Source organism: Triturus cristatus, chromosome 12 (genome assembly GCF_964204655.1).
Source record: "Triturus cristatus chromosome 12, aTriCri1.1, whole genome shotgun sequence".
Lineage (NCBI taxonomy): Eukaryota > Metazoa > Chordata > Amphibia > Caudata > Salamandridae > Triturus > Triturus cristatus.
In genome coordinates this window covers 421,751,438-421,768,219 of record NC_140595.1, presented here as the reverse complement: position 1 = coordinate 421,768,219, position 16,782 = coordinate 421,751,438, and the positions used below count along the sequence as shown (strand labels likewise).

The 16,782-nt window shown below is 47.7% G+C and overlaps 1 protein-coding gene across 1 annotated transcript in view; it reads right to left on the bottom strand.

The window, feature by feature from the left end:
- Positions 1-7,288: 7,288 nt before the first annotated feature.
- LOC146776046 (fatty acyl-CoA hydrolase precursor, medium chain-like) overlaps positions 7,289-16,782 on the bottom strand; it is a 248,056-nt gene continuing 238,562 nt past the window's right edge. The window contains exon 14 of the mRNA XM_085636898.1: positions 7,289-7,541. Coding sequence (XP_085493024.1) covers positions 7,355-7,541 — 187 coding nt within the window. The 3' untranslated portion in view covers positions 7,289-7,354. The remainder of the gene's footprint in view (positions 7,542-16,782) is intronic.

Sequence of the window (16,782 nt, the reverse complement as noted above, 5' to 3'; positions counted from 1 at the left end):
TCGCTGTGGAGGTGTGTCCTGCAGATCATAAGTGTGGAGAGCCATATATAGTACATTGCACAAAACACACAGGAACTCACATATACATCATTGACAGGGGACATCTGACAGTGAATGGAATGGACACACCAATATAGCTGACACCATAGCATAGTCTCATTCACACTCGGTGCTGTTGTGAGCTGCATTCCACTCCTACATCATGCTGAAACATATGCATCCTTCACACAACACACCACTCACTGACATAGACACTGTAGACACAAGGTCTAACCTGGACTGCATTGGAGGAGACATGCTACTCACAGCAGCCAAACCGCAACACACACACCACCGGCTCTCACTGTCATGAGCATTGAAAAGCCAGAGTGCTACCTTGCCCAATCCATGTCACCATGGAGAACATTGACAAGTCAAATCACATATGCACGTACAAAACTCAGCACCAGACTCATATACGATGGTGACATCATCACTTGTATGAAATGAGATGGGAACTAGGAACACTGTAAAAAAACACTTTCTCCCAAGAGATCACAGGCATACCGGACTGTGACCATATCGGAACAATACACCAATGTGACACACAAAGACTAGCAAAATCTGCTACCACACATGCCCCAATCTTACAACATCTCCTCAGTGGAATTGCACGTATGTCCTTGTTAAAGCTCAAATGTGTGCAGGGATGACACACCTGTGTCAGCAACGTGATGGTCCTTGAGTAATAATGGCCATGTACAGCCAAATCTATTAGCTGGGCATGCACACACTTTGACATGCACATTGAAATGTTTCATTTTGGCTGGGCAATGTGCCACAACAATATCAATCTCTGTCCGTGACAACCTTGGACAAAGCAGTGTACAGGCACGCATCCTGACGTACAGTAGAAAATGTCATGTATGTGAACCATTGATGCCTGTAGAAACATAACTTACAATGTGTGTCTCTTCCAAACACAGGTGGTGCTGGGGACACAGCACCAAATGAAGAGGAGTCCCTGTCCCAGACTCTGGTGGACCCTTAGCTCTCTGGTGTGGATCCGTCTATGTCCTCTTCGGATGATGAAGAACAACCTGGCACCTCCGGTGTGAGTCATCATGCAGCAACAGCAGTACCAACATCTGCACCCCCTGTACCCACGCCTCCAGCATCTGGCAACAGACAGGGCACCCCAGCCAACACGGACAGACCAAGGCCACAGAACACCGACAGCACAGGGACACAGGACCCCCAGGAAGCTACGGACAACACCACCAGTAACAACACCCAAGGGGGCCCAGTGTCACCTGTGCGTGCCGCTGCAGGTCCTGCCCGTGTGGATAGGGGTGCTGGGAGGTGTGGTAGCCAGAAGGCATGCCTTGCAGAGGGGTCTGGACTGCATGATGACCCCCAACTGGCACGCATCATAGATGCGTACCAGGATAGCACCGGAGGATTCGGCCAGGTAGTGGGGATCCTCAAGGACATGCAACAGGAGCAGGCTGCCCATCATGCCCGCATGGAGGCAAAGTGGGATGCACTTACTCCGGTGCATCGGGACATACTCCAATGCCTCCGCCAGATAAGCACCAACATGTCCAGACCTCCCTGTGTGGCCACAACATCTGTTGCCGCATGATCTGCCAGTGCCAGAGGGAGGGAGGAGGACTCTGGCGGAGAGTTCTCTGCACCCCAGATGCCTGCACCTGAGGATCCCCCTCCAAGAAGAAGAGGGGTCATCCGAAGAAGGATAAGTGAGACGCAGATGTCCATGCACATCCCCTCGGGCCTCTAAACCTGTTCTGGACAATGTTCTTTGTGCGCAAACCGTTCACCTTGTCGTATCTAACACACATCGCCTACATGACATGGAGGGTTCATGTTGCTCCAATGTAGCATATGACTGTGGACTTTACTCTAGACATTTCAGCTTCCAACACTTCCAACTCTACTGTGAACTTTGGATTCAAAACCCAATGTACAGCACCCACCATCCTGTGCACTCTCCTCACACATGTTTGTAAATAAACTCACCAGTACACCATACTTGCCTCCGTTGTGATTCCAACTTGTCATGTGTTATGGAGATGTTGATCTGCTAAACAACACAGTGCATGCCAAATACTACAACAATGTGACCACCGGCTGCTATGACCCCACTGCAAAGTCAAGTTTCATTCATAGCAACTGTGAAGCATAAAAATACGAAAGTACAAATGTCAATTCATGTCTTGCCAGGCACTTCATCGAGCTCATATTTACTCAGTTTCAGTACTGCTGCTGACATGGGGCTGATATCCATAAACTACAATGTCAATGCCTATCATGAGGTAGTGAATCAGTTGCTATCCTTGTTTTGTGGACTAGCAAGACCTACAAATAAGAAAGTGCAACTTAACATAAATAAGGTCATCCATCCTGGTGCTCAAAGACATCGTAGAATTGCATTTAATTTACAAGAGTCTGTTGAAAAAGAACTTGAGGCACTATTAAAGCAGGACATCATTGAGCGATCAACTGGTCGATGCCATGGGTAATCCCCCATAGTGAAACTGCCGAAAAAGTTAGGAGCTGTGCACATCTGCGTGAATATGCACCAAGTAAACAAGGGGACTAAAAAGAATGACAGCCAAGTTTGCAGGTTGCTGAGATGAGTATGCCATTCAATGGAACCAAAGTCTTTTTCCCGCCTTCACTTGAAGAAAGGTTATCACCACCTCAAACTGGAAGAGAATTGCAGGTTCATTACTACCTTTCTGACTCATGTTGATTTATGTATATACAGAGATTTTATTCCTCAACTGGGAAGAGACATTTTAACCCCTTCTGTGCTCATGACGGCCGGGAGCCATCATGAGACACAGTGGGCGTGTGCTCATGACGGCTCCCGCCCTCATGGCACATGGCCCCAGACATCCCTCTGGTGCAGGCACCAGAGGGATTTCTCTTTCTCACCTGTGACCTCGGGAGCTGGGGAAGAGCTTCCCCAGCTCCCGAGGCCCCCCTCGTTTCAGTGAAATGACGATCAGCGCGCACGTCACACTGACGTAATTTCACTGAAACCGAAACTGAAATGAGCCTTTAGGCTCATTTCAGTTTCACTTTCTACATGCTCAGGGGGCTATCTCAGCCCCCTGAGCACGTGGAAAGACGGGAGAGGTATCATTGGAAAGGGGATAACCTCTGTGGATCCCTGCATGGGGATCCCCCCAGGAGGGCAATCCCCAAGCAGGGATCCACCACTAGACACCAGGGAGGGGGGAGCGGCCCCTTGGGCAAGGGCTTTTTCTCCCCCCAATTTTTATGGTGCCATATTCAGTCTTTCTGCGTCCCCTGGGGGCCAGAAAACCCACTGGACACCAGGGATTTTTTGTGGGAAATTAAAATGAGGGTGGGGGCTGCCCAAAATGGGCAGGCCAATGCCCCCACCCCCTAACCCCCATTACAGCCATTCTACCCACAGTGGGGGGGCAGAAAGCCCACTAAACATTTAGTATAAAAGACACTCACTCCCCTTTACACAGGCAGTGGAGAATTCCTTCCAGGCTGGACCGAGGCTCTTCAGGCTGATTCTTCGAAAGGCAGAGATCTGACATCTCTTGCGGGGTGCCATTCTCAATGCAGAGACGGGGTGCTTCATTCAGAACCATCAGGTGAGGGGTTAGCACTTCCCCGGTGAATTCTTTCCATTAGGACATATCCTAGCACTTACACATACATGCTTCACCTACACATCTAGTCTCTGGACAGTTAGGTAGACTATACATCGTAGGAGTACGTAAATACTATTGTTTTATATAATATGTTTTTATTCATCTTATTAGCACTATGGTAGAAATGAATCTACTTTTTACGATATTGGTAGTAGCAATTACATTTGTCTGCTCCTGTCTTTTGGTTGTCACAGCTAACATGCTTTATACTAGACTGACGCTTGACCAATAAATAAATATTGAAACTGTTCCACTCGTCATTCTATGTATCCTGAGAAAAGCTAGCATGAGTGACTAAGAAAAATATACCATATTGTTATACCTGAGGAATCACGGTTGTCACGTTCAGTGGTTGCCAGAAAATACCTACCTCAATGTATATCACAGGTGGTGGTAGTGGCACTGTAGAGCCAGCAGGTCTAGTGGCTGACTCATCCTGTGGGGGTGTCCAGAGCACACCAAGCCCTCAGTTTAGGTCCTCCAAAACGTGCAGGTCCTGTGGGGTCCGGGGAACTAAACAACAGGAGAGTAGTGGAGTACCACTTCCAGGTCATACATGGCACAGTCAAATAGTCCTGCCTTTCTTAGCCAACAGCTCTGTGCATTTTAGAATCCGTCATTTTTTCTTTTCTATAACAGGTATAAGCTTAGATGTCCCACATTACTAAATGTTCTTGCATATTAGTCTATGACTTGCAGAAAGTGCCACGCAGGACATGATTCCACTCTTAAATGACATGGGCATTTTAGGCAAAACTTGCACTTGATATTTATGGCTGGACCATTCTGGCCATTCCAGGGTATATGGGTTTAAACCTGGGCATATGAATATATTTCCTGGCATTGTAGACAATATCATGGTGTATAATGAATGCAGTTAGGTAACTTGAGCCTATTCCTGCACATCAACACACAAAAAGGGCCAGAGGAGGTATGGGGCCAGCAGGGGTTGCTTCCCCAAATAACTACACACAACACAAAAGAAACCCTGGGTCTATAGAAATAGAAGAATGCTAATGGAGTATCCCTGATCACTGATATAGACCTGCTTTAATAAAATATCATTTTAGTAATCCTGCAAGCAAGTGCACTTAGAGTAAATGCTAACCCTTAAAAAGTCCACACAATTTCTTCTAATGCTGAAATCCACAAGTCTGTAGTGCTCCTCACTCAGAAGCAGTCATGTTTGTGGGAGACCTGGATGTTGCCATCTTCTGTAGGAATGTGTCTATTTGACACAATGGTAAAAGACTTAGGAATGTTGGTACATGTCGACGTATCAACATCTCCTCAAATTTCAGATGTTGATATAAGCAGATTCATCCAATTACAATACCTGAGATATATCTTTCCTTATCCTGTCCTCACTTTTTTCACACTACAGATTAATTTACGACCTGTTGGAGTCTTCTTTTTATAAATTACAGCTTATTCAGAATACCAAAATCATAGTATTGTTGGATTGTGGAAAAGTATGATCTTGTCTCTTCTGCGTTCTTTGCACTGAAATCCAGTGCAAAACAGGATTCACAATAAAACTCCTAGCCTGGGTCATTGGACTTTCAGCAACTGGTGCCCAGAGTTTCTCAAGATAAAGGTGCCTACAAAAAATTACCATCATAAGCACTTTTGTGCTTTGCACTACATTTATGGCAATAGAAAAGTTAGCAGAGCTTTCATGGTACATGGTACCACCCATGGCATTTCCATCAGAAACTATTGAACAATGAGGTAAACCTAAGGTTTCAACTACAGCTAAAAATGGGGTTTTCTCACAAACTTTGGCATGATATCTTTAGCAGCCCTGTAGGCGCATCAATAGATCTTTCTCAGCTTCCAAAGAAACATTTTTCTGTAAGTGCACTTCAGGAAGATATTCAGCATAACTAGACAGGTATGCAGGTGAAAACACGCACAGCCCCAAACATGCATCATTTTACTACTTTTACACATTCATACTCGACTAGTTTAGTCCAAAAAAGAAAAATTGTGGCTTTGTCAATGGTTGTTTTATTATGTTGGTATCCAAACTGAATTTACCACTCGCTTTACTCTTTAACTAGGAGTACAGGCAGGAACCATAAAGTGCCTAAAAGGATGATTCATTAAAAACATTAACCAAACCTTTTTGTTTAAATTTGCTCCTGTCCGGTGTCATGCCATTCTATATATTAATCATGGTGAATGAATAATATTTCTAAAAATAAGGTTGGGATGGTCAGAACTATTTTTAGATTATACAGTCGGGCCCATATTTTTCATATTGTCATGCAGTGCAGCACAGCAAGCCACCTTCCTATGATGCATGAAAGGGCAAGAATGTAACTTATTTGACATGATATGGTGCATTCCTGTCCTTTCCTAGCGCTGGCCCACTTTTGTCTACCTGGTGCCAACACAGGCACCCTGGTGTTATGGTACAATGGTGCCTGCATTGTAGGCAGGGTTGTTTTTGTGCATGAACGGACATCTTCCTGCACAAAAACAATCCTGACAGGATTTTTCCTCTTTCTATGGGCCTTATAATGAGTTTGGCGGTCTTGGAGCATGCCGCCATGCCAGCACTCGCTTCAAGACCACCAAACTCATACTGTGACCACCTGCCAGATTCTGACTGGAATCCAGGTCGGGCAATCCTGTGGCAGCTGGCCCATGGCAGTACCATGCTAAGGCTCATATGTGAGCCTTAGCAAAGCACCGCAATGGGAATGCCATTGCAGGTTCCTGCATGGCATTGATTGTTAAGTCCATGTCCTGCAGGAACTGGGGGTGCATGCAGACAGGGTTGCACACAATGTGCCCCCCTGCATGCATCTCCTAGTGCAGAAGCAACAGGGGGCCCTGTATGGCCCCGTAGTTTCCTCACAGTCACACTTTTCATGGCAGTCGCACCGCAGTGAGGAAACTAGTAATATGCTTTGTGGTGCCGCATCGGCACAGCAAGCATATTGCCAGCCTCACATTGCTGTAAGATCACAATGGATGATGGATTCCTGGTGGTAGCAGCGGTTCTGAGGCAGTCAGACTGGCAAAGTCGAAATAGGGCAGCCAATGAACCGCCATAGTCGTAACAAGGCCCTCAGTGTGCCGCAGAATGCAACACACATAGAAAGAGTAAAAAACGTGGAGAGATAAAGATATTTCTCATAATTGCGGATCACCTGGGGAGGCATAGCACTTTGATGCATTCTCATGTTATCACTAATGGTAAATCTGGGAATGCACCAAATGTCATGGGTGGAGGCGTGGGAACACCCATGCTTCCCCCATGGAATGCCTCTCTGGAGCAGAGTAACGCAAGGCAGCGATTTGCGCTGCCTTGCGTTACTTTTGATTTGTCACGCCATGCAGGCACATGCAGGGTGGCCTTGCATCGCTTGATAAATCTCATATAGGATTTGTGTCACCCTACGCCCTCTTGCGTGGCACAAGGGCAAGGCGAAACCTTGATAAATTGGGTCTTTAGTTTCTCGTGTTGAGGACGCAAGGCATGATTAATGTTATTATAAAGTGTTTCTTAAACCAAATTATTCAAGTGTATTTTTGCATTTAAGAACCTCTTGCCAAAATAAACAATAACCAAAAATGTATTTTAAAATTGAAAATTGTTTAATTATTTAATCAAAAACCAAAACACATTTCTTTCTACTTGATCATTATAACTCCAAAGTCCTTTTATTTTGGGCGTTGATTGCTCCAATTTTTTCAGGGAATATCATGCTCCAGAATTTCATTCGATCATGCCTCAGTTTACTCCCTGTCTTCTGCTGAAGATTTAGCTCAAGGTACTGCTCTTCACCATCATAAACTGGCCACTGAGGTAATCCATCACCATTCGGGTTTCTGGAAATAATAGAACAGTGAATAAGTTATTTATTGAAAAATAATTCATTATGTTCAGTACAGATGTGATAAAACCTTGAAATGACATGATATTAGATGATGCAGAATATAGATAACCTTGCTAGGGCCTTATTTAGTATTTGGTGGTGAGGAGAAATTTCTGCTCTACCAGGAGCATACACTGGTGGAATTTTCATTATTCTATTACTGCCCACGTTGACACAATTCCAGTGGCTTTTCCTCTATATTGAACCCTTTTAACAGAAACCCAGGGAATTGCCCTTAGCATCCAACTCTGCATCAGGCCCTTAGTGGCGTACACAGAGCAAATCAAAACTTCCATATGTACACTGGTTTCAAATTCAAACATTTTTTGTTATTCTTCATGGAAGAAAAAAATATGAATGTGTAAGCCAATTGCGGACAAAATAATGACATATACTCTGAAATATTAGAATTATTTGAATATGTTGCAGTGTAAGATGAAGAGTCGAAATGTTCTAACTAAATGAAAATCATGCCTATTAAACTTGTGTGTTTTTTGTTAATAACACCATTTGTGACAGTAATTTAACAGTATGATGGCCCAAGTCATAATGAAAGTTACACATCGGAACAAACAGATTTACGGCCTCACCATGGTGCTGATTTACATCTCTCAGGTATCCGCAAAGCTCTCCAGAATTACCTTTGAAATGCTGCTACAGTTGCAAGTTTCCATTCGTACTAATGGAAGACATTGTGGAGGCATTTTCTTGTGTGTAATTCTCCAAGCCTCATTACAATAGCTGTCGGATGAAGGTCCAACAGCATCATATCGGGATGGAGAACGTCCGACATGTAATCAGCGGCCCCACCCTTCTTATGACGATCTGACCGCTGTGAAGGCGGTCGGAAACATGCCTTTTTCAATTGTGACTAGTGCTGCAGTCGGAAAATGGGCCACAACACAAGCCACAATTGAAAAAGGCATGTTTTTTAAACATCCATGCACCGTGTGTCAGGCACCATGTGGTGCCTGGCACAGGGCGCATGGGTGTGCATGGAGGTAGGGCCACTGTACAGGGGCCCATGAGGGACAGGGCCCTACTCGGGGCCCCCAAAGTCCTTTTCCGACAGCCTGTATATGGTGGTCAGACCGCCATGAACAGGCTGTCAGCAAATGACATCCTAATCCCTACAGTGGTGCCTGCGCAGGCACCGCAATCTTTGTAGGGAATAGGAGCCCGAACGCCCGCCTGACGGGATACTTGATCCTGTTGGACGCGGCGTTTTTTTCCCCCGGATAGCTAAGCTCTTGCATCCTAATGTGGCGGTTGGATCAATGGGCTGAATGTCAGTAGGACTACCACAGACGGCCTGTCCATGGCAATCCCACCGCCATCATAATCAGTCCTCAAGTTGTTCAATTACACGTGGTGACGTGCAATTACTTTAGTGTAAAAGTACAATTCTTTTCTCCGTGAGGACAATATTTTTACTCAGTGTCGACTTTCCTTTCCTAAACAAACATATGATTGCCCTCTAAGAACCAACAATCTTCTAGATTGTCTAGACCAGGAAATTGCTAGGGCTGGAAAACAGAGAGTCTTTCCTAATGACACATGAATGGGAATGTGACGTGCATGATGCTGTACTACTCCTACATCATGTGTCATAACAATAATGGAAACTGTGTTGCATGCAGGAAATTGAAACTCCACACGGGATTAATGTTATACAATGCTGCCCTTCCTCTTAATTTTAGCGCCTCCCTTTACCTGGATTTACCTAACATATTAGTCCACTCTTTGTATGCCATTCAAAATATTTCTAAACTGTTGATGGTGGTTTCCAAATTAAATCATCTAAAGCCTGTTCTTTACCATCTACCCTGATTTCCTTTTCATGCCAAGGTTATTTTGAAGGTCAACTGCATGTTCCATGAATCCATCTGGAATAACCCTCCCACAGTTACCTACAGTTGCGTCAAATGTCTGGCATTCGGACTTATGCAAAGTTGTACCATCTATGCCTGATCATCAGTGTGAGAAGTTGGCCTGGTATATGATGTCCACAAGTTAAAGTGGCACCTTGCACCAGTCGAAACAACCCTTATGGTGATTTAAGAGGTCTAAGATAAACTTAGGAAGCTATCCAAGTGAAAGCTGTGGAGCGCAGCCTTCAGGCTAAGTCTTGAAGGAATGTAAAGCAGCTTGTTTTGCAATCTTACAGTATTGGTTAAATGAAAGGAGAACCATACAGTAATTATAAAAATATGTATTTATTAATATAATATTACTTAGTACGACACAGTATCTCCAACACAGAGATAATCATAAAGCACACAATACGTAGGCACAGAAATGTCAGTAAATATCACTAATGCACAGTGGGCCCCAGGGGGGGACCAAACCATATACTAAAAAAGTGGTATAGTCAAGAGAGTGTTGAGAGGACGTATAATTGCTGGGGCCCCAAGGAACCACCCAAAGTGAGTGGGTAGGGACCCCATGGAAGACGGGTACAGTGTGAGAGCACGAACACGTGCTCCATACAATTTTATGGGAAAGTCGCGTTTGAAGTTTCAGAGATTAAGGAACCTTTCCAGAGGACTTTGAAGAAACCCTGTGGAAGACAGAAGGTTAGAGAGCCACCCCACCCGTGGATACCAAGGTACCGGAATTACCTTTCCCAGGGAAGCTGGGTGCATAGGTCTGAAGTGACGTCGGAAACCCCTGTCGAACCTAATGGAGAACTTCGAAGAAGAGCTGCTGCTGGAAGGAAGAAAAGCGTCCGTTGAAATCCAAAGGGAATGTCCGACAGTATATCGACAGTCAGAAAATCGCCCTACAAAGATATCGACACAAAAATATCGATGTCAAAAATATCGAAGTCCTATCTACATAATGGTAAGTACAAAAATATCGGGGCAAAAAATATTGTTGTCAAAAATATCGATGTTAAAAATATTGTTTTTTTAGTGTTTTAATAATAATGTCAAATTAAGTAAATAATACATATAAATAAAAGAAACATAGTTAAAAATATTATAACATGTTTAAAAAATAATAACTAATACATATAGGGGCCGATTCCGATCCGTTAAAAAATGTTTCCGTACGATTCGTATCCGGATTTTTTTACGTACGAATCGTACAAGTGCCGTCCCACCGGTGAAGTACGATTCGGATGTGAAAAATACATACGAATCGCTTCGGGAAAAGGTCTACGAGACGTACCCGGACAGTTTTACGTACAAATCGTAAAACTAAAGTCCGAGCGCACAAGTACGATCAGTACCGCCCTTCCAAATACACAAGCATATGTAAAACGTCCCGTACGGAGCATACCTGGACGCACCGTACCCCAGCCCCGTACTTAGACGCACCGTACCCCAGCCCCGTACGTGTACGCACCATACCCCAGCACTGTACCCCAATCCTGTACCTGGACGCACCGTACCCCAGCACCGTACCTTAGCCCTGTACTTGGACGCACCGTACCCCAGCACCATACCCCAGCCCCGTACTTGTATGCACCGTACCCCACCACCGTACCACAGCCCCGTACTTGTACGCACTGTACCCCACCACCGTACCCCAGCCCCGTACTTGGACGCACCGTACCCCAGCCCCGTACTTGGACGCACCGTACCCCAGCACCGTACCCCAGCCCCGTACTTGTACGCACCGTACCCCACCACCGTACCCCAGCCCTGTACTTGTATGCACCGTTACCCAGCACCGTACCCCAGCCCCGTACTTGGACGCACGATACCCCACCACCGTACCCCAGCACTGTCCCCCAGCATCGCGTATGTACGGACATTACAACAACATTGCTTATGCGAGCACGGTACAACAACATCACGTATGTACGCACCTTACATATGCGAAAACGACTCGCACTGAACCAGGACACTGTAAAACAGCACAAGGAGGGTCAATTCGACTCGCACAACACCAAAAAACACATCTACAGTAGAAAATACATCTAAATGACTGACCTGGCACATCCAAACAGGTAGACAGAGGCCCAAACTCACAACCACCTCTTATAACACACCCACCAAAAATTCAAACTCAGGCCCACCCACAAATGGACCAATAAAAAGGGCCCACACACACAAACCATGAGCCTTTACAACAGACTCACTGCAGCTACAGAGCACACCCCAACAACTGCACCCATACACCTTAACATATACACCTTCACACACACTCCTTCACACAAACCCCCTCTCCACATTTCCACACACACCTTCACATTCACACCCACACACCCACAACCATCCACACCCTCACCCCACACCATGCCCACAGACAAGAATCCAAAGTTCACAAGGGAGGAGCTGGACATCCTTGTCAATGAAGTCATCAGAGTCGAGCCACAGCTCTTTGGAACATTGATCAGACAGACCAGCATAGCCGAAAAATCACGCCTGTGGCAGAGGATCGTCGATAGGGTGAATGCTGTTGCGCTCATCAGAAGGACCAGGAATGGATGCCAAGCCAGGTGGTACGATCTGCTGAGGGCAGTCAAGCGCAAAATGAACGAGGACTACGCCCAGAGCAACATCATTGGAGGTGGGCTGCCCCGCAGACCGGTACATTACCATCCCTGGGAGGAGAAGGTGATGGCCCTGCTTTTGCCGGTGGGAGTACACGGAGTCGAAGGAGTTGCAGCGCCTGGTGAGTACACAAACAACTTACGTAACATGGGGATAATGGCATCCACACCCCAACTACACCAAATGCACGCAACTACCTCCAAGCCCTCACCGGACACCACCACACTCAAAAACAACGCTCATACCACTAACATGTGTATGCCCCATCCACAAAGCAAGGCCATGCCATGTCCCAGGCTACACGAACCACAAACCCAAGACTGGATGTCGGGATGCTGGGAGGGTGGGGCTCACAAAACACATTGTTCAACTCAGAAGCAGACACCATTGCCCTCAGCCCACATGGCCCAGGTACATACCGAAGCACCATGCTCAATGCACAGGGACTGGCAAAGTACTGACAAGGTAGCTGACACTTGGCCCTGCTGTAGCCAGCGCAAGGCCCTCCTGTGACCACTGTAAACTCAAACACCAACACCACAAGCTCAGATATCTAGGACAGGAACTCACACTCACTGTCATAGCAGCATGCACCATGAGGGGACAGATACATCACCTGGGAGACCCACAGCCAAATCACACTACACCCACCAGCAGGCCATGTCACACACACCCCTTACACAAGCACACACCCCCGGGGAAGGCAATGGATTTACCCACTCTCACAATGGACATGTGACACAACAAGATCAATCCATACCCAAAGAAGCATCCAAGCCAAAAATCTACATGTCAAACACTCAGAAGAAGATATCAATCTGTGCCCCGCTACATACCCATCCACAAGTGAACAGTGAGGGGAATGCTAGGCACATACAACCACCTGGAGGAACTGTGCCAACTTGAATATGTATGAAACATGGATGTTGCATGAAACAGCATTAACATTGTCTCTCTCACACACAGGGCAACGTCATGGATCTCCCCCCAACAATGGGGGGAAGAATCACAGTCCCAGTCTCCGGAAGAACCTGATCCCACCGGCAGCGACGCCTCTCAACACTCCGCGGATGACCCCAACCCACCTGGACCCTCTGGTGTCCAAGCCCCTGCAGCACCTGCCTCAGGTACATCTGTACCAACCACCACCCCCATTCCTGCCACATACCAGGAGACACCCAGGAGCCCTGCCCGCACTGAACAACTGAGCCAGTCTGACCTGTAGGGACAAGGTTCGCCGGGCACCCATGAGGAGGCAGACAACCCTGCAACTGCCATCCCTCAGGGGTCCCGTAGACCCGATGTGCCCACAACGGCAGGCCAGGCTCGTGTGGGCAGGGGTGGTGGGAGTGGAGGCAGGCGGAGGCGAGAACCTGACCAGCCAGCTGAAGGGACCAGTATGTCACACATACGCAACATCATGGACGCATACCGGCATGACACCAGGGCCATCAGCCAGGTAGTGGAGACCCTCACAGACATCAAGAACCAGCAGGCCGAGCAACACGCCAGTCAACAACAACACCAAGGACGGATGGAGGCAAGACTGGCTGAGCTCCTGGCGGTGCAAACGGACATAAGCCGATCACTCCGTCGGATCGCCGACAACATGGGCAACCCTCCCTGTGGCACCAGGCAAAGACCAAAACCAGCCACAGGGAAGGAGGAGGAGGAGGATTCGTCCGACGGAGCGTCCCAAACATCGTCAAGGCCTGCATCTGAGGGTCCCGTGAGGAAGGTGGGTTGTCCACGGAAAAGACCGTGCGAGGCAGCGGACTATCCACATCTCCCAGGTCACCTGGCCTGGCACCTGACCTTCATGCGCAACAGCAGCACCTCATTGACTGACATTCTCTGCCACATGGACTTGCTGGTCACAGTCTGACCAATGATGACAAACACTGTGTTCTGGACTCTGATGACTTCAAATGCCAAGGATCCCATCTCCCCCTGTGAACTTTGGATTCTATGCACACTGTATAGCACCTATTTTTACCACCAAACACGCCCCCCACCGAGAATAAAACTACATTTCTTTAATTAGATGTTGCAGTCATTTTTCATGAGTCCACAACATACGTGTGGGGAAATGTCAAACTATGCCTGAGTGTTGAACTAACTCCAGCCATCCATACCCTGGGATCTGAGTCCGGTACAGGACACACATGGGTCACAATGTATCATCCAATACAGACATGGAGCACAATACTCACACGTGATGGCCTCAAGCTGCTGAGGGGGGTCTTGCAATACTGTGCGGACAGACACATTTGTAAGAGTCTCATTAAGGCATAGAGGTCATGGCTCATATGGAGGTTCCCGGGGAGGGAGTCCCAGGTATGTTTGGCCAGGTGGGAGAACTATGTCCTGTATGCTGGAGTTCGGTGGATGTGAAGAATGGTGGCCAGGGCAAGGTTGGATGCACGGAGTTGGCCCAACGGGGTCTCGGATGACAGACGTCCAAGGTTGGTTTGGGGTTTGGGGTTGTGGACTACCTCCTGAGTGCGGGTGAAGAGTCTGAAGGTCATCCTGCAGCACACAGTGATCCATTGCAGCTATCTCAGGTGGACGGTGACGTGGCTTGGGCGCGGGATGTTGCATCTGAGGTGTGCAGATGCACCCTGGATGTGGACAAGTTGTCCGGGAGTTTGGCAGTACTTGCTCCGTAGAGAGCGGGGCAGTAGTTGACACGGCTGGTGCCATGGAACTGGGGGACTGTCTGTCTTGCCTTGGAGTGGATCTATCTGTGGATCATGTGCATCATGGGGAGGGTGTTGCAGCATGAGGTACAGATGCTGGTGAGTTGCATGGCAATTGTGAGCGACGAGTCCATGATGCACACCATCTTGCGTGCGTGGCCACTGGGTGCTGGTGCAGTCCCCTGACGGGTGGGACACAAGGAGTTGACCCAGCTGAAAGGGGACAATCCTCAGATGATTATCTCAGTCCTGTACAAGTCCAGCCTCAGGTGGCTGATGTTCAGCCATTCATCAACGGACCTCATGCCTTCTTGAAGGTTGGACTGGCAATGGCTGCGTCTTTGGTGAGGGTGAGGAGCAGCTGGCTGTCAATGGCATACGAGATGATGATGAGGTTGTGTGCGCATGTGATGGTGGAGACGGGGGTCCTGGACACATTGAAGATTGACACGCTGAGAGATGATCCCTGGGCCATGTGCCAGATGACGCCACTATACTACATGCTGAAGGCTTGAGTCCCACTCCCATGGCCTTGCTGGTGAGCTACTTGGTGATTTCATCCTGGTCCATCCCCTGGATACCAGTGTTCGAGATGTGTGAGCTGACAGTTTGTGAGCACATTGTGCATAATGCTGTGGAGAGGTCAAAAGGGGTGGCCCCACCATTGTTGAGCAGGGCAAAGTTGTTGGTGTTGGTGGCAATGATGACGGTTGCAGTGGGGTGATTACTGTGAAAGACGGGCTTGTGCAGGTTGCCTGGAGCTCTTTGCGTGGAGGAAGTTTGTCAGTGGCTCGTTGACTGTCTTCCTGATGACATTAGCTGGCTAGTGAAGCACGGTGATGTTCCTTGAGAGCCAGCGTTCCTGCCGTCCATTGTCTAAGAATGGCCTGGTTCACTGCATGCCTCTATCTTCCATGGAATGTGGCGAACTCAAATGATACATACATGACGTGGTGGACGGGGGCTACAAGGATGGGGAATGATGTGGTTGAGATGTTGTGTGGGAAGGTGCCTGATGGAGATCCCCAGGGGATGTTGCACATAAGCCGGTTGTTGTATCTGCTGATGATGGAAGTCCAAAACCTGAGGGGGGTTTGTCCCGCGTATAATAGTGCGTTTTGCCTCTGTGTGCCAAGGCTTGCGTGTATGTCCATGAGCTTGCAGTGTCAGAAATTTGCAAGGGATTGGCTCAGCCTTGCAAGGGTGGGGTGTCTTTTGGATGGAGAGCTGATGTCAGTGCACTCACGATGCTGATGAGCTCCTTGATGTGGTGTGGTTTTTTGGCCTCGGCCCCATCTGAAGGATCTCCAATTGTCCTTGCTGATGATATGGTGATGACTGTGTGGGCCGTTTTCCAGGGTTGTAAGGCCACTGATGGTTATTTGTGTTGCAAGCTGTGCACAAGAGTCCTGCTAGACGTGTATGAGTCCAGTAGGTCTGCCTTGTCCCAGGTGGCTTAATTGTTGATGTGCATCACAGGAAAGTCCGTCAACGTGGCTAGATTGTTGCCTCAGTTGCTGATCCAGTGTGTGAGGTTGCAGGGTGTGGCGGTGGTGTTGGTTCCAGTGTCCCACACAGCATGTCTGTGTTGACTTACATCAAGCATCTTCGGGGCATTGGTAGCGGGGTGTGTGGTAGTGTGTTGCTCGTCAGAGACGTGGATGCTGATGTGGATGGACCAATGATGGATGCTGGTGTGGTTCTCATCCAGCCAGAAGTTCCTGGCCCACAGCCACTATGTATCCTGTGGATGTGAGGGCGTGCGTGACGATGGACGTGTTGATAGCTTTGCGTAATTGTGGATGTAGGCCTGGAGATCTGTAGATGAGTGTTACTCTGAGGGTTTGCAGGGGGTTTGTGCTAAACCGGATTTGTGACCCTGAGTGCGTACTTGGGAATAGATATCAATTCATCCTCCGGGATTGTTAGTGCCGTCCCTGCGGGTGCCCTTGTATCCGTCTGAGATGGCAATGAAGAAGTTGTGTGCTGA